This window comes from Chlorocebus sabaeus, chromosome 4, assembly GCF_047675955.1.
Source record: "Chlorocebus sabaeus isolate Y175 chromosome 4, mChlSab1.0.hap1, whole genome shotgun sequence".
Taxonomy (NCBI): Eukaryota; Metazoa; Chordata; class Mammalia; order Primates; family Cercopithecidae; genus Chlorocebus; species Chlorocebus sabaeus.
Genome location: NC_132907.1, coordinates 93009137 through 93030760, shown reverse-complemented (window position 1 = coordinate 93030760; position 21624 = coordinate 93009137). Strand labels below are relative to the sequence as shown.

At 58.2% G+C, this 21624-nt stretch overlaps 1 protein-coding gene across 1 annotated transcript; it reads left to right on the top strand.

The window, feature by feature from the left end:
- The first annotated feature begins 2295 nt into the window (after positions 1-2295).
- Positions 2296-20550, top strand: SLC6A18 (solute carrier family 6 member 18). Its single transcript, XM_007961133.3, has 12 exons — positions 2296-2552; positions 8719-8859; positions 9245-9382; positions 10777-10958; positions 13155-13265; positions 14248-14360; positions 15329-15457; positions 17225-17381; positions 18082-18286; positions 18744-18903; positions 19136-19298; positions 20374-20550. The coding sequence occupies exons 1-12, from the start codon at positions 2393-2395 to the stop codon at positions 20548-20550; spliced, it is 1836 nt and encodes a 611-aa protein (XP_007959324.2). The 5' UTR covers positions 2296-2392.
- The last annotated feature ends 1074 nt before the right edge of the window (positions 20551-21624 follow it).

The following is a 21624-nucleotide window of genomic DNA, read 5'->3' as shown; positions in this document are numbered from 1 at the left end:
TCTGCCAAGTCTCTCGTCCTGGCCATTTCCCGGCTTAATGAATGCCAGCCATTTAATCATTGCTCCTGCCACCACAAATAGATGAGCAGTTAAATAAAACTCAACTTGGCATCATTCAAGGCAAATACCACTCTGTGCATTTTCTTCAGAGGACATGAGCTGTGTGAATTTTTAGCCAGCCTTTGGAAAAGATGGGTTACAGGGTAACTCGACCCTGGCACCATCCTTGGGCACTCTATGTGTCCAGGGCACCTTCAAGGACCATGCAGCCCCCAGAAGCCTCCAGCCCCTGCGCCACTCAGTAAAGCCCAGCCTGGCACCTGCTCTGCCCCCATCACGGGATGGGCCCCCGCTGGGGTTTGACGTTTCATCTCAGCCACAGGCAGTCGGCACTTGGGACATCTGCTTCAACGGACAGGTCACCTCTGCTTTCCATGGAAGAATCTGGATACTTACATTAAACTGATGTTCCGAGAATTCCTATGGGCAGGACTGAAAGCCTGGTGTGTCCTGGTGTGATGTTCCACTCACAGAAACCTGGTCACACTCATCCCTTCCAGCACCCCGTCCAGCGGCGACCGCACACACTGACAGCACCCCGTCCGGCGGCGACCGCACACACTGACAGCACCCCGTCCGGCGGCGACCGCACACACTGACAGCACCCCGTCCGGCGGCGACCGCACACACTGACAGCACCCCGTCCGGCGGCGACCGCACACACTGACAGCACCCCGTCCGGCGGTGACCGCACACTGACAGCACCCGGTCCAGCGGTGACTGCGCACACTGAGTCCTCCTACCAGCCTCTTCCACCCCTGCTGACTGTCACTGGGCCCTGGGATGGGCAAGACTCCACAGCAGCAGAGGTGGAGGGAAACATCACAGCCTCTGCCCCCAGCTGTGATGCCACTGAGGGGTTCGCCTGCTGATGTCTTCAACAGGGTCTCACCTCATCTTTTCCTGCTCTTAGGCCCTCAGTCAAGAAAATTCCCATCGGTCACCCATTAATATGCTGCCCTATGGCACTTGCCTAGGAGGCCCGGCCAGGCGTGCACAGGTGTGCATTGCTGTGCCCTGGTGTGCACAGGTGTGCACTGGTGTGACCTGGCGTCCGTTGGTGTACCCTGGTGTGCCTGCCATAGGACCCTGGGTGGAAGCTCCCATCTCTTCTACATCTCCTGATTTGTGCATTGTTTCGTAGGTTTCAATGTCTCTGTAAATGTAGAAATGCAGGTTTTGTGGGCATAAAGTATACGTTTCTAAATAAATCCCTTCTATTTAATATTCTCACCCTAAAAGTTACTGTTGTCCAGACGTAGAGGGATGAGTGAGCCAGTGACCTCAGAGGAGATGGTGGGGACGGCAGGTCCAGCTCCTGCCTCCTCCTTGGGGTCTGGCTTTGGAGGCTTGCTCTGAGGAGGCCATGGCTCAGGCCCGTGGCCTCACGGCGGAGGCCAACCAGCTCTTCTCATCTTCTTTCCTCACACTTCCTCTCACTCAAATAAGAACCTTCCAGAAATGTGTCCACCTGGGCCACTTCCCTGGGACTCATGCATCTGGAGTTGTGGCCACACGGTTGAAGGGCGCAGTGTCCAGTGGAACTGGGAAATTGCGGGCCTGGGAGCCGTTGGCCTCTCCTTGGCAGGAGCATCTGCAGGGAGGAGCTCCAGAGTCCAGGGAGCACTGTGGGAAGCTCCTTAGAGCTGAACTCACCCGGTGTCAACTCATCAACCCTCCCCCAACGGGTGGGGGTGCCCCGAGCACAGGGGAGACTCACCCCTCAGCCCCCTGCCCCCACGCACAGCGGGTACCTGTCACCCCGTCCTGCCCAGTGGCCTGAGGGCAGCAGTGGGCGTGAGGGCAGCCCCCGGCCTCCCAAGGGCGGCCAAGAGGATCCCTGCGCGAATCTGGGCTTTGGGTGCATGCAATCTGATCTGAGTTGTTTCTGACAGTGACGGAGTGAAAATCTACAAGTATCTCAAGATCAAAAGGTTAAATAAAACATAAGAAGAAATTTAAAACAATTAAAATATGCCTCAGTCTTGGGAGTCCTGGTGTCCACAACAAAAATCATGAGGCTGTCCTTGCAAACGGTCTTCATGGTGCTGGGGGTGGTGCCAGGCCCGGCATTTGCCTGGAACACAGAGCACGAGAGAAGGAGCAGAGGACGTGGGTGCCAGGGAAGGAGCCCAACGTCGGAGCCAGGGCCTGGGCCCGAGTTACCCATTAACGACGCGCCACTGGTTTTCCTTTAAAGAGATGAAAAAAGAAAACTGCAGGGGGGCTGCTCGTGGCTTCCAAACGCCAGCAAAGGCTGGAGACGGCTCTCTGGTGCTGGGTGTGCAGTGAGGCACCACCCTTGCCCTGCAGCCTGGGGCATTCAGTGGCCATGGCTCATGCCCCAGAACCAGACCCGGCCGCCAGCGACCTCGGGGAGGAGAGGCCCAAGTGGGACAACAAGGCCCAGTACTTCCTGAGCTGCGTCGGGTTCGCTGTGGGCCTGGGGAATATTTGGCGGTTCCCATACCTGTGCCAGACCTATGGAGGAGGTAAGCGCCAGCCTGCGTCCTGGGGCAGACCCCTAAGCAGACCTATGGAGGAGGTAAGCGCCAGCCTGCGTCCTGGGGCAGACCCCTAAGCAGACCTATGGAGGAGGTAAGCGCCAGCCTGCGTCCTGGGGCAGACCTATGGAGGAGGTAAGCGCCAGCCTGCGTCCTGGGCCAGACCCCTAAGCAGACCTATGGAGGAGGTAAGCGCCAGCCTGCGTCCTGGGGCAGACCTATGGAGGAGGTAAGCGCCAGCCTGCGACCTGGGGCAGACCCCTAAGCAGGGGAGGCCGTCTCCACCCTGACCCGCTGGGCGCCTGCCACACATCCCCAGTGCTTGGGCAGAGTCGCTCCTCCTGGAAACCAGGGTGCACCACTGCCCACGGCAGAGTCAGTCCCCTCAGGGTCCACTGTGGTCTTCCGGGACCTCAGGGCAGCTTCCTGCCAGGCGTCAGGTTGAGTGGGCCCCCCGCCCAAAACATACTCCAAGCAGTGAGCGCTCTTATATTTGAATGTCGTCGGTTCTGTTAAGAACACACATCCGCTCTGGGTTTCCTAGCCACAGCCTTGGTGTGTCCAGACATGTGCTCAGGTCTTCCCCGAGGTTCTGTGCAGGAAGTTGGGGGCCCACCCCTTGCCTCCCTGGTTTTGGTTCTCTGGGAGAGCCCTGCAGGGAGTACCGGGATGTTCGGAACTGTCTGGGTGACTTTACCGACCCTTGGACTCACCACCCCCAGAAGTGCATTTTTGACTGAAATGGGCTCCCGCATGCCCCGAGCCTCCCCTCTCCCTGTGCCTGCTTCTCTTCATGCAGGGGTCACACTTTGCTCTCCATGTGGGGACACAGGAGGTAGGGACAGGCATGAACCACCCCTCTCAGGGAGCCAACGTACAATATCACCCATGGACACCAGAGTCGTCCCCAGGTGCCACGGGCAGGGGCTTCCCAGGCCGCAGAGTCCTCCTCAGGCCAGGCCGGGCTGTTTGGTCAGCCTGTTCCCGGGGCCTCAGCTCCTTCCCTGAGAGCCCTGCACAATTATCCCTTGTTATAAGGTTACTCCTTTAAAGGGTTTTTCCTCCTGGTTAAGAAAAGATTCTCAACCTTCAGAAGATGCTGGAAATGCGGACAAATAGAAAACAAAAAGAAACACCCATCACTGCTGCCCTTGGGGCATTGGGGTCTCTTTGGGGCTGGAGAGTGCGTGTTGGGCCTTGGATCTTCTCATCATGAAGGAGTCCCCTTGAAGGCATTTCTGAAAGCACCAGAGCCCTGAAGTAGAGGGCAGAGGCGTCCCTGGCTCCCGGGGCCTCACTGCCTGGCTGCGGCTCAGTCCGCTAAGAGTCACCGGAGCTTGCAAGGTTGTGCGGGCAGCAGGCTTCACGCAGAGCTGGAAATGCCGGCCAGCGATTTACCCGCTGACACCTTGTTCGCCAGCGCCTTGCCCGCCGACGCCTTGCCCGCCAATGCCTTGCCTGCCGATGCTTTGCCCACTGAAACCCAGTTACCACTGCTAAGCACCTGCAGTGTGTCAAAGTGTCTGCCACTAGCCTCCCTTAAACTCAGCTGCTCCACGCTGGGGCAAAGCTGGGGAGGCCCCCACCTGGGGTGCTGCTGAGGAGGGAGAACAGCCCTGCCCGCCAGCTGCATGGGGACCTCAGGGCTGCTCCACTCATGAACGACTGTACCGTCAACTTCCCGATGCAAGCCACCGGGTCGCACGTCATGAAACATCCAAGTTTATTTAACTCGCACGTTTCCTAAGGGCCGTGCGGTCAGCATTCTCACCCAGTGTGTGAACGTGCCCTTCACTTTGTCTCACTGTGAGGATCACTCATTGATGATTTTGAAAATAAGATATAATTAAGAAGCAGGTACTGTGCAGCTTTTAAAATTTGCATATACTCATGACTACCAAAGGCGAATATTATTTGCTCTCCCATTCATAAGTATTTAACTACATAAACGTTCTCTTCAAAGCTAAGACTTGTAAAGCAACATTGTAACAGAATGTAGCAAAACATTGTGGTAAAGATTTACAGTGATTTTATCACATCTATGACACTTCATGGCACCTGCTTTATTACATATTCGGCGCCTTTAAATCAAAGGAGCGTAGACCCGTAAATGCCAAGCAATGGGCTCAGGCCAGCTGTCCGGGACACTCTAACGCTTGTTATGGTTTAAGGCTTTAGCCCAGGAAGCTTTGATGACTAAGCTGGTGGCTCTGGGCTGGCTGTGTCCACACAAGTGAGTTCACTCATCAAGCACGGCCTCCTCCCCACTACCTCCGTGTTCAACCAGCTTCTGTATCCGGTAGGTGCTGTTGAGATCTGTGGATTCTTGCACCAAAAACGACACTATATTAATTACCATGGCTTTTTCATAAGTCTCGATGCCTAGTAGTAGAGCAAGGCCTTCTTTTTTATTCTTTGAAATTTTGCCAGCTGCTACTTTTCCTCTGAGCTTTACACCAGGTTTTCAATTTCCAGAAGAGATTCTTCGGCACTGCCTCAGCCCTGTGCTGCTTTCCACAGTGCCTGGGGGCAGTTTCCTCCTTGACAGTTTCACCCTGAGGCAGGGCCCAGGCAGTGGGGGCCGGCACGGCAGCACCGTCTCGGTTTCCTCTCTGCCTTCCTGTGGGTCTCTCCACCATGACCCTGGGCATGTCTCTGGTCCATTCTCAGCAATCCCTGGCCTTTGCCGCTGCTCTGAGCAGAGCCTGCTTCTCCTCTGCATTTGCTCAGTGGCTGGACTGCGGCCTCTGCCTCTCGCAGCCTCGGTGCGGTGGGGTGCACGTTTCTCCCGATCCTGTGTGGACAACTGTAACAGCAGCCACCTGTTCACAGCCACCTTTCCCATCTTCAGCAGACACCACTGCGTCCTCCATGCTCATGAACGACTGCGCTAAACTTCACGTAATTGTTAAAACTAGGAGCTGCAGCCTGGGCAACATGGTGAAACCCCGTCTCCATTAAAAAAAAAAAAAAATTAGCCAGGCGTGCTGGCATCTACTTGTAGCCCTGGCTACCCAGGAGGCTGAGATGGGAGGACAGCTTGAGCTCGGGAGGTTGAGGCTGCAGGGAGCCATGCCTGTGCCGCCGTACTCCAGCCTGGGTGACAGAGCAAGATGCTGTCTCAAAGCAAACACTCAAAAAGGAGTCGTGTAGACACTTACCATGGGGAATCAACCCTTCTTCTTTCTTCAAATTCGGGAAAAAAGCATGGACTGACTGTCTCTTCCTGCACGGTCAACGTAAAGGCTGCCCAGTGAGAGCTGGGCCCACACAGGCTACGTAAAGGCTGCCCAGTGAGAGCTGGGCCCACGCAGGCCAGGGAAAGTGCCCACCATGCTGGGCTTGGGTTGGCCAATGGAGCCACCACCCCCAGCCGCAACACTCTGGTTGGTTTTTAATTTACATTTATGCCCACATGGCAGTCTAAATACGGCTTTAAATGCGTCTGGTGTGCCACAGAGTCGATGCTCCTGTTTCGTGAAGATCCTAACTGTGGTCTCAATCTCATATTCACAGAAAACCCTCTCATCTCTTCTCCCCTAAACACAGCAGATTCAACTTCCCCAAATCAGTCACAGAGAGAAGCTCACTTCTCCCCAAATCTTTCCCTTTGATGATCTCATCAGGGTGGTCTCTGCCAAACTGACCTCAGCCTGGTCACCTGAGGCCCCAGCCCAGGCTCGATGGCCCTCCCCACAGAGCAGGGTTGCTGGGACCCGGGGCACCTGCTGGCCTGGAGTCTGCAGTGCTCCCTGGACAGTGGATCCCACATCTGGAACCTGGAGCCCCTGACCACTGTGACACGGTGCCTACACCACCCACGTCTGTCCTCCACCCTGCCACTATGCGCCTGTGGCTGTTGAAGCCCCTCCTATGGGATGGGTGGCTGGTCACACACTGGCTGCGAGACCTCAGGTGCAGGCTGGAGGTCGGGGAGGGGAGAGGGGCTCCACGGTGCAGGCTGGGGGTGGGGGGTAGTGATGTTTTCACAGTGCAGGCTGAAGAGGGGAAAGGTAAGAGGGGCTCTCACGGTGCAGGCTGGAGAGCGAGGTGGGAAGCGGGGCTCTCACAGCACAGGCTGGAGGGGAGGGAAGAAGGGCTCTCGCGGCGCAGGCTGGAGGTGGGGGAAGAGGGACTGGCTCGGGTGCGTCCCCCATTCACACGGGAACCTGGCCTAAGAAAAGCAGGTGTGGGGACTCCCTGCCACGAGCTCCCTGGGGTGCCCTGGGTTTTGTTCCCCTTTGCTCCAGGCCCCGGCCACGGCTGTCCCCACTCTCCCAGGAGACATCTCGGGGTGTCAGATGCCTCCACCTGAGGCTGACTCCGTAGACCTCAGCTTCCCCTCTTCAATGCTTGTCTTTCTGCCCCTGTGTAAATGACATGGACAAGAGCCGTCGGGCCCCCACATGTTGGCCCTGGAGTCCTGTGCAGAAACCAACGGGGGTGAAGGCTCACCTCCCACTCTCGGGCTTCCCTGTTTCCGTGGCAATCACAGAACATTCTCATGGTGACACAAACCCAGAGCAAAGTTGTGTTGATGACCTGGAAACGAGCTTGTGGAAGCCGGACCCTGCCTGGCAAAGTGGAGCTGACAGGAGATGCCAGGCGTGGAGGAGAATGGCAGGGAAAGCGTGGTGGGGAGGAGCCTGGGGTGGAGGAGTGCGGCGGGGAGGAGCGTGGCGGGGAAGAGCGCGGGCAGCTGGCGCCCATGTAGGTCAGCGTCTTAGGGCAGAAGGCCTGAGGTCAGTGCCACCCCGGAGCCTGTCCCAGCACCTGTGCATATGCAGCTGGGGAGGAGTCAACAGCCCTGGGCACGGAAGTGGAGCCGCACAGAGACCCGAACTCATGCACAGAAGGTGATTTGCTTGGGGAAGAGTGCAGCTGCCAACCCGATGAGGCCACCAGGAGGACCGAGACGCAGACACAGGGGCCTCCTCAGCAGCCTAGGGACGCCCACGGAACCAGGAGCCGGGAGAACCAGCATCCTCCCAGCAGGTCTTGTAGGCAACAGCTGCACTTAGAGGTCAAATTGCAGGAATTGATCATGCCCAGCTCTTTCGCTGGGGCCAAGAGGGTCTGTGGACTCCACGGGAAGCCAGCCCTGCTCGAATCCTCAGCACCAGGCCCTGGCACATTGTCTGCCCCTTCCACTGCGGGTGCCCCAGGCAGAAGACACGGCCACTTGTCTCTACTGGGTGCTTCGACTGACTCCAGGAAGTGGAGCCGGCCTGTTCCCCCTGCCCTGGAGCCCATGGGGACTTCATCCTGCTGTGCCTGTGGGCGACCCCATCATGGCACTGGATGGAGATACAGAGGCCTGAGGTGCCAGGAAGTGGGGGGACAGGTCCAGCCCTGATGCAGCTCTCAGGGCCTTGGTTGGAGACACCACTCTTTTGCCACATCCCCATGAGTAAAGATGGTTCCAGTTTCCAGCAGAGCCGGCCAGCCACCTCGGGATCCCTGCAGGAACAGAGCAGCCCTCAAGCCACCCTAGGCTCCCTGTGGGAACAGAGCAGCTCTCGCCATCTGCTGCATGAAGCTCCAACAAGAGCAGCGTGAAGCCGGGGAGCCAACAGGTGGCCTCACGCAAAAGCAGCCAGACCTCCTCCGGTGACGGGGGTGTTTAAAAAACATGCTCAGTCAGCACTTTATTTCTGCAAACTCATGAATTTTCTGAAAATCACGTTAATGAAAGGAGCTGTTTCCCAGGGGAGGCTGATGGCAGAGGTTTCGAGTGTGATTCTGCCAGGCCCCTGCATGCCTCCTTCCCACAGAGACTGAGTCCCCACTGCCAGCCACAGCATCCCCCAGGAAAATGCAGGTGCCTCCAATAATGCTGATCCCTCAGTAAATGCAACACAGGGGTCACACTTAGACCCCAAGTCCTCGTCCAAGGCCGGCTGCCTCCTTTTGGGCCCCCTGCTCCCCTCCAGGGCCCTACCCTCTTGATCAGAGGTCTCAGCAACTGAGCCAAAATCAGAGACAGGATTTGCAACCCGACAGTGCCCCAAGGGTGTCTCCGCCACCCAAGTGGTGCCCCCAACATTCAGGTTCCGTCTGCCTCTTGAAGACCACAGGTGGCTCCCCCTGGCCTATGCCACAGTCCCTCCCTGCCCCCCAGCCTGGGCAGATACTGAGCACCCCCTCCTCACAGGGGCCTTCCTCATCCCCTACGTCATCGCACTGGTCTTCGAGGGGATCCCCATCTTCCACGTCGAGCTCGCCATCGGCCAGCGGCTGCGGAAGGGCAGCGTCGGCGTGTGGACGGCCGTCTCCCCGTACCTCAGTGGAGTAGGTAGGCCACCGTCCTCCCGTGTCCTGACTGTGGCTGCCTGGGACGGGGCCCTCCCAGATGAGTGGTGGGGCGGGGGCGGGTCCATGCCTGTGGTACGCACGTGGCCAGGGGAAGCTGGCGGGCGGGGTGGCAGGGAGCCCTTGGGTGTGTGTGAGAAGCAGCGGTGACTCAGGGAGAATCAGAAATGGAGACGGTGTGTGCCGGAACATCCCGGAAGGACCTGGAAGCTGGCGTTGCCATTCACGTGTGAGGTGTGAGGGAGGCCTGGCTTTCAGTCGTGCCCCTCAGCATGTGTTATTTTATGTTTTTTGTTTTATTCTCACTGCTTCTGGGCAGAGGGAGCTGGGAGGAGCCCCGGGCCGCCTGACATGGTCCCTGTCTGCAGGGCTGGGCTGTGTCACGCTGTCCTTGCTGATCAGCCTGTACTACAATGCCATCGTGGCATGGGTGCTGTGGTACCTCCTCAACTCCTTCCAGCACCCGCTGCCCTGGAGTTCCTGCCCACCAGACCTCAACAGAACAGGTGAGCTAGGCACCGCCTGCTGTGGGGGTCTGGGCATGACCGAGAGAGGCATGGGCTGCAGCGTGCCCAGCATCAGGGCAGCTGTGGATGGTGGATGCTCACCACAGGGGGAGGGCTGGGGAACCACCGAGGTCCCCTTACAGCCGTGTGCATGGCATGGTCATCAATGGCACTGCTGTTGTTAAATTTAAGACTTTAGGCTGGGCACGGTGTAAGGGGACCGGCCTCAGGGACCAACACTGAGTCTGCGCTGGATGCCCTGGGCCAGAGCTGGGCACTCTGGGGAGGCCAAGAGCCCCGACTGTGACATCAGCCTCCTGGCGCCTCTCTGAGGGTGGGTGGTCCTGCCAGGGCTCCTCCCAGCAACACTCCGGAAGTGGCCTCAGGACAGGCTCTCTGCAGCCCGAGTTCCAGGACGATGGTTTGTGGGTTCCAAATTCCTTCTACTTTGTCCAGGGGTTTCCTTTTGGGGTCACTTAGGCCAGCTCTTTGATTTTCAGGCAGGCCTGGAGGGGTTAAGTCCTCTCTCAATGCACACGGCAGGGCCCTATAACTGCCCTTCCCACATCTGCCCCACACTCCACTGAAGGAAAGTTTCCCCAGAAAAGGGCCTGGAGGGGTCAGCTCTGCCCACGCCCTTCTCTCAGCCAAGTGTGGGGCAGGCAGTGCCCACTCCGAGCTGGGCTGTGACAGTGCTCGGGTCAATGACTGGCAGGGCCTTAGAAGGGGACTTGGAGCCAGAGGACAGTGTGAAGGGAGGAGCCCTGTGACATGGGCAGTGGCCTGGTTGGGATACCGGTAATCCTCAGACTTTTCCATGAGTGCCCCCCAACATTTCCCCAGTCAAGTGTCCCAGGAATGGACTGCAATGGGTCCTGAGAGATGTCGTGGGAGCCTGCTGCTGTCAGACACTGTCTCTGGCTCCCTGCATCGGCCTGTGGCCCTGTCAAGGAGGAAGTGGGAGTCACAGGGCAATCTGCCTGCCTGGCCACAGCCTCACTTTCTCCCCAAGCACCAGTCAGCCACACACTTGATACATGCAGCCACTGTCCATCCAGTGCTTCTGTGCCATCCTTGGGGGTCTGGGATGGTGGGTGGCAGAAGAAAGTGAGGGGACCAGTTTTACACTGTGACAGTGACGTCCAAGAGGCTGCAGGCTACCTGGACTCAGCAGGGCTCATAAACCTTCACAAAGTGGAGCTTCCCTTTGAGGTTCACTCAGCCTGTTCATTTTCATAGCCACATCTGTTTCTCCATCTCAGCCCTGGGCCCAGAAAGAAGTGAAAGGGCACCTCAGCCCAAAATGGCAGTGTTGAGAGCATTCCAGGGAAATTGAGCTCGAGCCACATGGTGAGGGTGCCTACGCCAGCCTGTGACAGGCCCCCTGGTTGCAGGGTTCGTGGAGGAGTGCCAGGGCAGCAGCGCCGTGAGCTACTTCTGGTACCGGCAGACACTAAACATCGCAGCCGACATCAATGACAGTGGCTCCATCCAGTGGTGGCTGCTTCTCTGCTTGGCAGCCTCCTGGGCAGTCGTGTACATGTGTATCATCAGAGGCATTGAGACTACAGGGAAGGTGAGAGCTGGCAGGGCCTGACCCCCTCTCTTGCTTCCTCCGGCCCCGAGGACCCCTCCCCATGGACCTGTGTTTGCTTTGTGTCTACAAGCTCTTATGAGGGGCATAAATATTTAGGATTACAATGTCTTCTTAGGGTATTGATCCCGTTATCGCTGTGAAGCAACCTTTTTTATCCTGGTGATATTCTTGGCTCTGAAATTGACTTTGTTTTAAAACAGCCACTCCAGATTCTTTGGGCTATGTTAACAGAGTGTACTTTTTTCATCCTTTTTCTTTTAACCTTTTTGTGTCTTTATGTTGAAAGTGTTTTTCTTGTAGACAGCATACAATTGGATCTGGCTTTTTTAACCAATATGAAAATCTCTGCCTTTTATTTGGGGTGTTTAGAGCATTTACATTTAATGTGATTATTGATATGGTTGGGTTTAGTTCTATCCTCAGATGTGTTTCCATTTGCCCCATCTGTTTTTTTTATTCTTGTTCCTCTCTTTCTCTATGTATTTTTCAGGATCCCGCTCTATCTCCTTGGTTGGTTTAGCTTTAACTCTTTCTTGTTATCCTAGTAACTGCTTTAGAGGTTACAGTCTACGTCTCTAGCCTGTCATGGTTGATCACTAAGTGATCCTGGGGTATTCTATGGTCATTTAAGAAAGTCATTGCATTTTATCCCATTTTTCCCTCCCAGGCTTTGCACTATTGTTGTCATACATTTTACTTATAACATGTTATGAACAACAAATGCATTATTGTCAGTTTTGTTTTAAACAAGTGATTATCTTTCAAAGAGGCTTAAATAATGAGAAAAACTGTATGGATGTTCACCCATGTGGTTTCCATTGGGTGCAGCAGAAAGGACCAGTAGAACCTGAGCCTCCTGCTTGCCTGGGCCCCTCAAGCCAGAAGAGTTCTCATCCTGTATTCTCTGGTGTGTGCTATCATCTCTAGTCTGGTATCACACATGTGTGGATTCTTTTCAAACGATGGCACTCAGTCCAAGCACCCTGGACCATGCCTCCTGACCCACGGGCCTCAGACCCAGGACCCCAGTGCCCCATGCCCTGGGCAGTGTCTCAGTGTACTGAGGTTGTCAGTCCTCTTATGTGGAGGGTGGGGGTCTTCATGCTTGAGAGGACTGGAATTACTAAATTAGACAAAGCAGTCAGCCAGAAATTCCAAATAATCCTATTATAAAGGTCCTTAAAAATGCATCCCAAGCTGGGCACAGTGGCTCACGCCTGTAATCCCAGCACTTTGGGAGGCTAAGGTAGGCAGATCACATGAGGTCAGGAGTTCAAGACCAGCCTCACCAACATGGTGACACCCCATGTCTACCAAAAATAAAAAAAAATTAGCCAGCCGTGGTGTTGGGAGCCTGTAATCCCAGCTACTTTGGAGGCTGAGGCAGAAGAATCGCCTGAACTCAGACAGCAGAGGTTGCAGTGAGCCGAGATTGGGCCATTGCACTCCAGCCTGGGCAAGAGAGCGAGACTCTGTCTCAAAAAAAAAAATACATCCTGGATAATTCTGCAGTCAGTCTGTGTTGGGGGAGCTGAGAAGGGGAGTGACAGAGGAGTGTCCACTTGTAGATGCTTTTCCATGTGGACACCTCATGTGCAGACCCTTGTCCACAGCTGATGGGAGCTGGGAAATAGCTCTATGTGGGCAGAAGGGTCACAGGGTAGGTGCAGCCAGGTGGGGGCATCAGGGTGAAGAGGACTCCAGCCACACAGTAGGGCTGAGAGCTTGAGAGTGAACAGGAGGGAGGCCGGAGAGGGGACCAAAGCAGGGAAAGGACACAGTCAGAAACAAGCGTGACCAGGAGAGAGGCAAGTGGCGGCGGGTGGCTTGGGAGAGGGACGCCAGGGAGGGGCCACGGCTCAGACCCCTCTTCAGGGCCCAACCCCTGTGCTCAAAGGAGGCCTGACTCTCCCAGATGGCCAGTGCTCGATAGGGCACAAACGTGTAAACGAATATGCATGTGACTGTTTCTGGTGAGCCCCAAACCCTCTGAGCTTAGCCTGAGCCTGCACCCCATAATCCCCCAAGGTGCCCCCCAATCCATCCTGGTCGATCCCATGCCAGAAGCGGCTACTCTGACCACCAGGGAGGTGTCTGGAGCCTGCCTGCTTCTCTGAGGCTTGTGGACGGACCAGAGCCCATTTCAAGTCTCACTACTGCACCTTTTGTTTCAAGGTGATTTACTTCACAGCCTTGTTCCCTTACCTGGTCCTGACCATCTTTGTCATCAGAGGGCTGACCCTGCCGGGGGCCACACAAGGACTAATCTACTTGTTCACTCCCAACGTAAGTGGGTCTTGGATCAAAGTTCAGGGCTTCCAGCACACACATTTCAGGGTGGTGGCCAGCAGCTCCCTTCCTTACCTGGAAGCGTGAGAGGCCAGGAACCACACATCCAGCAGCTGTGCTGTCTGGTGGTCAGGGGTGAGGTTGGCCCAGGATGGCGCGAGGGAATGGGGGCCTCAGGAAAGAGGTCAGGTTTGGAGTGAGCCTGGAGGAGGACTTCGATCTGGGGCAGGTGGACTTTGGCACCTGTGGGACACCAAGTGGACATGGATGTGAGGGGTCAGGGGAGGAGGGACAGGGTTCAAGGAGAGGCTGACTGGGGACCGGATGTCCCTGCTCTGGGCCTGACACCACCAAGGGCTTTGTCCAGCTGCACACGCCCCACCGGGAGCCACAGGAGCCAGTGCCCGCTCCAGAAGCCTGCACGGCTTCTAGAGCATTCTGTACTATCCAAGATCGCGGCACTGCCTGCCCATTGTCCTGAGGCAGTTTCCAGGGGTTGGTGTGGGAATGGGCACCTGGGTATGGGCATGGCTGCCTGGAGTCCTAGCAGAAGACAGAGGACACCTTCCCGGGTCCCCCACAAACAGAAAAGTCAGGTTCTGTGCATGGGATCCTTGCCCTTGGGCCTTCAAATCACCCAGAACTGCCAGGTTAGAGAGGGCACAGTAAACATGCCCACGCAGGAGCTGCTCAAACCCATCTCCAGCCCCGAAAACCCTGCCAGCTATGTTCTCAAGCGGGCCTGACAGCTACTGGCTCATTCGGCCATATCCCGGACAGGGGCCTGGCATCTGCCATGTCCAGAGCTGCCACTCCACACCTGCACACCTGCACGGTCCTACCCTGTTCCTGGCATCTGTACAGGTCCCACTTGCTCATGAGTGTCCCCAAAGCCGCCTTGGGAACGTTCTGGGACAGTCAGGGCCACCGGCTGGTGTGGTCTGCCTGCTGAGTGAGATGCTCTCCCTACTCGTTCCAGATGCACATTCTCCAGAACCCCCAGGTGTGGCTGGACGCAGCCACCCAGATATTCTTCTCTCTGTCCCTGGCCTTTGGAGGACACATCGCTTTCGCAAGTTACAACTCGCCCAGGTAGGCAGTTGGGCTCAGGTGTCCAGCCATAGCAGCTTTGGGGAGATGCCCCGAGCACTTCCTGATCTCAAGATCACACTGTGGATCCAAGGGTGGCCTTGTGTGAACCCGAGATAAGAACCTCATGCCACGGCCTGGGCCCTTGCGGCAGCTCCCAGCACGTCCAGAGCCGGCTGCAGGAAGACGGCCTGGATAATCACACCCAGGAACCAGGGTGTAACTGGGCATGACACCAATCAAAATGCACATGACACATGGGGCCATAAAAGCCTCGACGGTCACCAGAAATAGACTCAAGGCCCCTTGGTGCCGATGTGAGCAGGTGCTGCTTTTATGATGTCATAATATGCACAGAACCCTACAAAGTGCAATTCCACAGATCATAAAATGCATGGCCCAGTGCACTGTGATGAACCTGAAACAAACCTTATTTCCTGTGGCTGCCAGGATTTCTGTCCCCTTCAGAGGCAGGCAGTTTGCATGAGATGGGAGGGGCAGGTTGGTCCCTGGGCAGTGCTGCCCGCTGGTGGCCTTTAGGGAAGGAAGTGCCAGCTGGGATGCCAGGGAAGCTTTAAATGTTTGTGATTGATACCTTACTTCCTTGACCTCACACTGGAGCTGAGCTTGTGTGCGTTTCTCCTTTGAAGATGATTTTCCAAAACGTCTACATTTCAGACCCTCCATGAGTGCCCTGCCTCTCAGCGCCCCGTGGGCCCAAAGGCCTTGGTGGGGGCTGAATGGGTTTCAGACCCTTAGCAGCCTTGAGCTGGGGCTGCTGGAGGAGACTGTAGGGAGGGGTCCAAGGCCATCCTGAGACTCCAGGACTGGCAGCAGCAGCCCCTGGGTCAGAGAAGGGGCATCCCAGGCAGAGAGAGGGCCAAGGAGGGAAGCCCCCTCCTCACTTCCTCCCCTGGGTGAGGCCCAGTTACCGCCTGCAAAGCCGGTGATGAGCGTGCATTTGTGCCCAGGAATGACTGCCAGAAGGATGCGGTGGTCATCGCCCTGGTCAACAGCATGACCTCCCTGTACGCGTCCATCGCTGTCTTCTCCGTCCTGGGGTTCAAGGCAACCAATGACCATGAGCACTGCCTGGACAGGTGAGCGCAGGTGCCATGCCAGACTCTGTGGGGCACGGCTGCCAGGCAGGTGCCTGTCACACTGAGACTCCCACGGCATGAGGAAGGGTGGCGTGGGTACTTTTCATTTCTCTAGGGGTGTAGAGTGAATGGTGTCCCCAGAAGGTCACTTCCACCCAAACCTTCAGAATGTGACCTGGTTGGAAAAGGGTCTTTGCAGATGTAATTAAGTAGGATCAGTCCACCTGGAGTAGGGTTGGCCCTAAATCCAATAACCGGTGTCCTTATAAGAAGAGGAGACAGACACAGAGGAGGCGGCCACGTGAAGACGGAGGCAGAGGTCGCAGTGCTGTGGCCACAGCCCAGGGACGCCTGAAGGTGCAGAAGCTGGAAGAGGCGGGAGGAGTCTCCTGTGCAGGCTTGGTAGGGGCCACACGGGGATTTCAGATGCCACAGTTGTCCAGAACGGGAAAGGCTGAATTCCTGTGGTTTAAGGCACCGTTGCTGGTCGTTTGCTGTGGTGGTCCCAGGCCGCTGATACAGCTAGGTTGTCCCCTGCACAGGCAGCTGCCTCGTCAGACCCACAGCCTTCTCAGGGCACCTGACTTGCTTGTGAACTACCTTCAGGTGGGCCCATGAGAACCCACTGGCCAGACAGCATGTCCCTACACCATGGGGTGACTCTGACCCACCAGGGGACGTCTGGCAGCATATGGAGACAGTTTTGGTTGGCCACACTTGTGTGAGGGGTGTGCCTGGCACCCAGTGGGTGGAGGCCGAGGATGCTGCACAGCACCCTACAGTGTCCAGGACGGCCCCACCCAGATAGTGACTGGCCCTGAGTGTACGCAGTGCTGCTGCAACTCCGTGTTCCACCCCAGCCTCCTGCGGTCGGGAGCACGGCAGCACGGCAGCACTGCACTCGACAGTGCTTTTCAACAGGGACGCCACCAAGAAAAGGCACACAGAAGTGGAAAACATGGCACTTGCAGGCCACGGAAAGGACAGTGATTTACAGGATGAGCCGGGTCAAGAAGGCAGAGCTGGGCTTTGTTCAGCCCCAGCCAGGGTGGTGCATGGCGACGACTCTGATTTCTGCTCACTCTTTGAATGTCGCAAATAACCACAAAAGTGCACAAATATTGACTTGGGGTTACAAGCACATCTTAGTGAGCAGGCGGATAAGGACCAGCTGTGTGCACAACAGCCTGCGCCGTACAGCCCAAGCCAGCCTCGCATGCCACGTGGGGCTGGAATGAGGGGAGGGAGGCCTCTATCGTCAGGAATGTTCTAGGAACAGCTGGAGCCCCAAAAAGGTGTTTGCTGGTATAGACGTGCCCTGCCCTTGGGTGACTGTGTTTGAACCTTAAGCCCTGAGGACAGAATGAGCCTTTGGCAGTGGAGACAGAAGGGCAGGCGGGTGGGCTGAAGTCATTGCAGCAAACCTTCAGAAGCCCAGGTCCTCGCCTGCAGGGCGGCCCCTCAGGGCGAATCAGGACCCACCCTCGAGGTGAGGAAGCTGCCACCACCTCCACCCCCTTTGCACCCATGGGGGAGTGCTTCCCTTCCAAGCCCGGGGGGTAGAGAACAACTTCTCCCCCAACCAGCAGTGTGCATGGAGTACACTGTGCCCCCACCAGTGCCGCCCTGTCATAGCACAGGCGTCCACATGATCTCAACAGGGGCTGGAGGGGCCCAGCCTTCCCAGGGACACTGTTCTTCCCAGCACCGACCAAGGGTTCCTCTGGATGTGTTTGGGAACCGGGGCCGTCCCCTCTGTCCCCACAGAAACATCCTCAGCCTCATCAACGAGTTTGACTTCCCAGAGCAGAGCATCTCCAGGGGCGACTACCTGGCCGTCCTCATGCACCTGAACGCCACCTGGCCCAAGAGGGTGGCCCGGCTCCCCCTAAAGGTCTGCCGCCTGGAAGACTTTCTGGATAAGGTACCTGCACACCCACTGGGGTAGCCAGGCGGGGCCGTCCACAGGAGCACCAGGGCCGTACTGGCTGTGCCCCACTGCCAAAGGCTGCAGACAATTCCCACAGACCCAGAGCCAGGGCCTGTGAACTGAGGACCCCAGTCTGTCTTTGTCTCAGGTTGCCAGGCCTCCTGGAAAGCCCGAAGCCCCGGAGGCAGCTGTGCCCTGCAGACACTGTACCCAGCAGTCCTGGGGGTTGGGCTGACCCGAAAGAGTGGGCACTGCTGGTGTCCAGACCCCAGGAAGGGGGTGACCAGCATGAGGGTCACAGTGCCAGGGCATGGCTGGAGTCCAGCCACACTCAAGGCCAGTGGATGCCTGGACCTGGGGGCACCAGGCAGGGGTGCACAGCCAGGAGGCAGGTGTGGGATGCATCTCAGGGTGCCTGACCCAAGACATAAAAGGCCCTGGGTTCCAGGCCCAGCTGCCCGCTGTGGGTGTGGGTTATTAAAGGGACCCTTTAATAGGACCCTCCCCTGCAGAGATCACCTGGTCTCCCAGAAGGCAGGGCCAGCCCTGAGCCACCTCAGCCCCGCACGAGGAAGGGCGATGTGCACTCGTGCCCTCAGCCTGGGAGAGAGTGTGTGCGTTCTGCAGGCAGGTGTGTGTGCGTGGTGGAGTGCCTGTGTGCGTGGCCCGAAGCCTGGGGCTCCGTGTGTTGCAGAGTGCCTCGGGCCCGGGCCTGGCCTTCATCGTCTTCACGGAGGCCGTTCTCCACATGCCGGGGGCTCCTGCGTGGGCTGTGCTCTTCTTCGGGATGCTGTTCACCTTGGGGCTATCGACCATGTTCGGGAGCATGGAGGCGGTCATCACACCCATGCTGGACATGGGGGTCCTGCCCAGATGGGTCCCCAAGGAGGCCCTGACTGGTGAGTGCACAGCTCGGCCGCCCTGGAGGACCGGTCCCCAGCATCTGGCCATCCACTCCCACCTGCTGTCCAGATGCCTCTCCTGGATGGAGTGCACAAGGAGCCAAGCCTGAGTTCAGGGGAAGTCTGAGACAGGCTGCTCCTCGCTGACAGCCATCACCGGAGAGCCGAGGGTCGAGGGAGGTTCAGGGCTGCCCCTCCCCCACGGCCCCTGAGGCCAAATCCCCCATCCAGAGCAGGAAAGCAGGTACCTCCTGCTCCTTGAGCACAGTACAGGAAAGAGACTGGGGAGGGCAGGGATGGAGGGTGGGAAGCCAAGAGAAGTCTCCAGCCCGGGTGCCCTGGCCCTCCCCGCTGTCTGTCCCAGGGCAATTCTGCCTGACTGGCTTCCTCCTGACCCTCCCCACACTTCCACCCCCATCCCCTTACCCCCCACACCCCTGTCGCGCTGCCCCAGGGCTGGTCTGCCTGGCCTGCTTCCTCTTCGCCACCTGCTTCACGCTGCAGTCTGGGAACTACTGGCTGGAGATTTTCGACAATGTTGCCGCTTCCCTGAATCTGCTCATCTTGGCCTTCCTCGAGGTTGTGGGTGTCGCTTATGTTTACGGAATGAAACGGTGAGCTGCTGCCCCACGAGCGCTCCTCTGGGACTCGCCAGGGTGGAAAGGGGAATGGGTGCCGGGCACAGGCACAACCCACAACTGCCCAGACCGCCGAGAGCGTTCTGCCTAGGGAGCTGCCGAGGCACCAGAGGCTGCAGGCTGGACGCCAGTTAGGGTCTGGTCCTCGGCTTGGAGTGTGTGGACCTTCCACGGGCCAAATGGAGCCTGAGCCCAGCATCTGGTGCAGGTTCTGCGATGACATTGCATGGATGACCGGGAGGCGGCCCAGCCCCTACTGGCGGCTGACCTGGAGGGTGGTCAGTCCCCTGCTGCTGCTGACCATCTTCGTGGCTTACATCACCCTCCTGTCCCAGAAGCCACTGAGCTACAGGGCCTGGAACCCCAAATACGTAGGTCCTTCCGGCGGGAACCTGGGGAGTCCTGGGACCCCTCGGGCTCGGTCTGGCCTCCATGGTGCCATCCAGTGCCCAATGACCCATGCGGTGCACATTCACGTCCCAGTGACAAGGTGGCACGGTCACTTCTGCCTGGCAAACTGAGAAGCCGGGGATGTGAACAGGATGGGCTTTTTGCGGCATCCCTGAGTGCCCGCTGGGATCAGAAATGGGATCAGGGTGACTGTGGGCAAGCGCCTGGTCAGTGGAGTGAGGACCTGAGCAGTGCCCAGAGCCCAGGGACCCCACAGGGCCCTAGAGCTCCTTCTTGGGGATGTGGCTTCACCCTCCCTGCCTGTGTCCTGCCCATGTGGCGTGGGGACGAGCAGCTGGACAACCGCCCATTCCTCGTCTGTGACGAGAGGTCCTGCGCAGACCCCTACTGCCACCCAGTGGGTCAGTTTGGCTGAGGCCATTTCCACACAACAGCCTCCTGAGGAGGGATCAGAGTGCCAGCCACACTCTGAAAATGCCTCAGGGGCTCTGAGCAGTGCCAGCCCCTGACATACCCTGAGTCCCCACTGGTGGCCGCTCAAAACCTCTCCATGCCACCCCGTCTCGGGAATGTGGACGCCACTCCTCTCCAAACGTGTCTCGGAAAGTCCCTCCCTAGCAGAACACCAAGGGCAGGTGAAGGAGGAGTGACCATGTATTTTTGAAGAATTTCCATGGTACCTGCAGCCAGGTGGGTGGTGCCACCAGTGTATAGGAGAGAAAACTGGGGACATGGCCTCCAACGATGCCCAGTGGGTTGAGGCCATGTAGCCCCTCTGGTTCCAGAACATGATACCTAGACTTACCTTGGGGAGTCCCCAGCCCCAAGAGAAGCTCAGCCCAGGTTCCCAAACTCCTGGCCCAGGGGAACCGTGGTGAGCGGCCACAAGTCCTGGCCACTGCTCTGGCCGCGCCTTTTCCATTCCCATCCAAGTCCGGGTGGGCAGGTGGCTCTTGCCCCTTGGATTGAGGAGCGAGGGGTCAGCCTGACGGCCCAGGGTGGCCGGCGTCACCTAATGAGTCTGTGGTCCCGCAGGAGCTGTTCCCCGCGCGCCAGGAGAAGCTCTACCCAGGCTGGGTGCTCGCCGCCTGCGTGCTGCTGTCCCTGCTGCCCTTGCTGTGGGTCCCGGGGGTCGCGCTGGCTCAGCTGCTCACCCGATGGAGACGAACGTGGAGGGACAGGGACGCGCGCCCGGACACGGACACGAGCTGAAGCCGCCAGGAGTGGGACGGGGGCGGGGCCCGCGTGGGCGGGGCGGGGGCGGGGCGGGGCCCCGCCCACAGGGCCCACCCCAATACACCAGCGACACCGCCCAATACACCTTGATACCGCTGTGTCCGCGTGGTTACTGTTTCCCCGATGCCCGGGCAGGGCTGCAGACCTAGCCCCCAGCGCTGCTGCTTGGGGCCCGCCCCGAGGGAGGTCTTGCAGAGCCCGCGGCCTGGGCGTCCTGCAGCAGTTGGGGGCCCCGCACTTGGCTGGGCTGGCTTGGGGATCTTCGCAGGTGCGGGGCTCCCAGTCGCACAGCCTCTGAACCTAGCCTGACTGGTCTCTGGGGAACAGTGGCCGTCCGGGTGGCTCAGGAGGCCGCCTGCACCCCGGCTCCAGGTCCTGGGCGGACTGTCCCCCTACAGCTCACAGGCGGCAGAGTACCCAGGACAGACGCTCCCTCCAGCCTGGAAGCGGGGGTCTGGGGTCTGGAGTCTGCGGTCTAGTTGACTCTTCCTAACATTTCTGAGAAACACTGTAGGTTGCCACTTTTATTTTTCCAAACTGTTGAATTGTATTAAGGAGGTACCAAAAGGCTACTGCTGTCCCGGGGCAGAGGGGCGACAGGCAGGAGCTCGCTCACGTGGGGCAGTCACCCGCGCCGCAGGCGCCAAGCGCACTGTGCAGCCCCCGTCCAGCCTGCCCCGCTCCGGAGTACCCCGGCTCCACGCGCTATGGGCCTGCTTCCCTCTTCCCTCTCCCTCTGTTCCCTCCTCCCTCCTCCTCCCTTTCCTCTCCATCCTTTTTCCTCCCCTCCTTCCCCCACAAAAGCACCACGGAGCCAGGGATCAGGTCTCTGACTCGCCACACGGAGGGAGGCCCCGCAGGTCCTGGCTTCCTGCCGCCTGGAGAGGCCCTGTGAAGACCCAAGGCACCTGCTCCCGCCTTTGAAAAGAGCTCCTGGCCAGGCAGCACTGTCCGTGGTGCTGAAAAATCCCGGCAACAAGGCGCGGCCGTGGTTCCCAGCGTCCATTACACGCATTCTTGTCGGGAACCCGTCCTTGCCCACGGCCAGCC

Bases quoted from the DNA above. Each gene is read 5' to 3' on its own strand.
- SLC6A18 (XM_007961133.3), top strand. From the start codon at position 2,393: ATGGCTCATGCCCCAGAACCAGACCCGGCCGCCAGCGACCTCGGGGAG. The intron at 13,266-14,247 runs GTAAGTGGGTCT...TACTCGTTCCAG, and splicing joins TCTACTTGTTCACTCCCAAC to ATGCACATTCTCCAGAACCC. The intron at 17,382-18,081 runs GTACCTGCACAC...CGTGTGTTGCAG, and splicing joins TGGAAGACTTTCTGGATAAG to AGTGCCTCGGGCCCGGGCCT.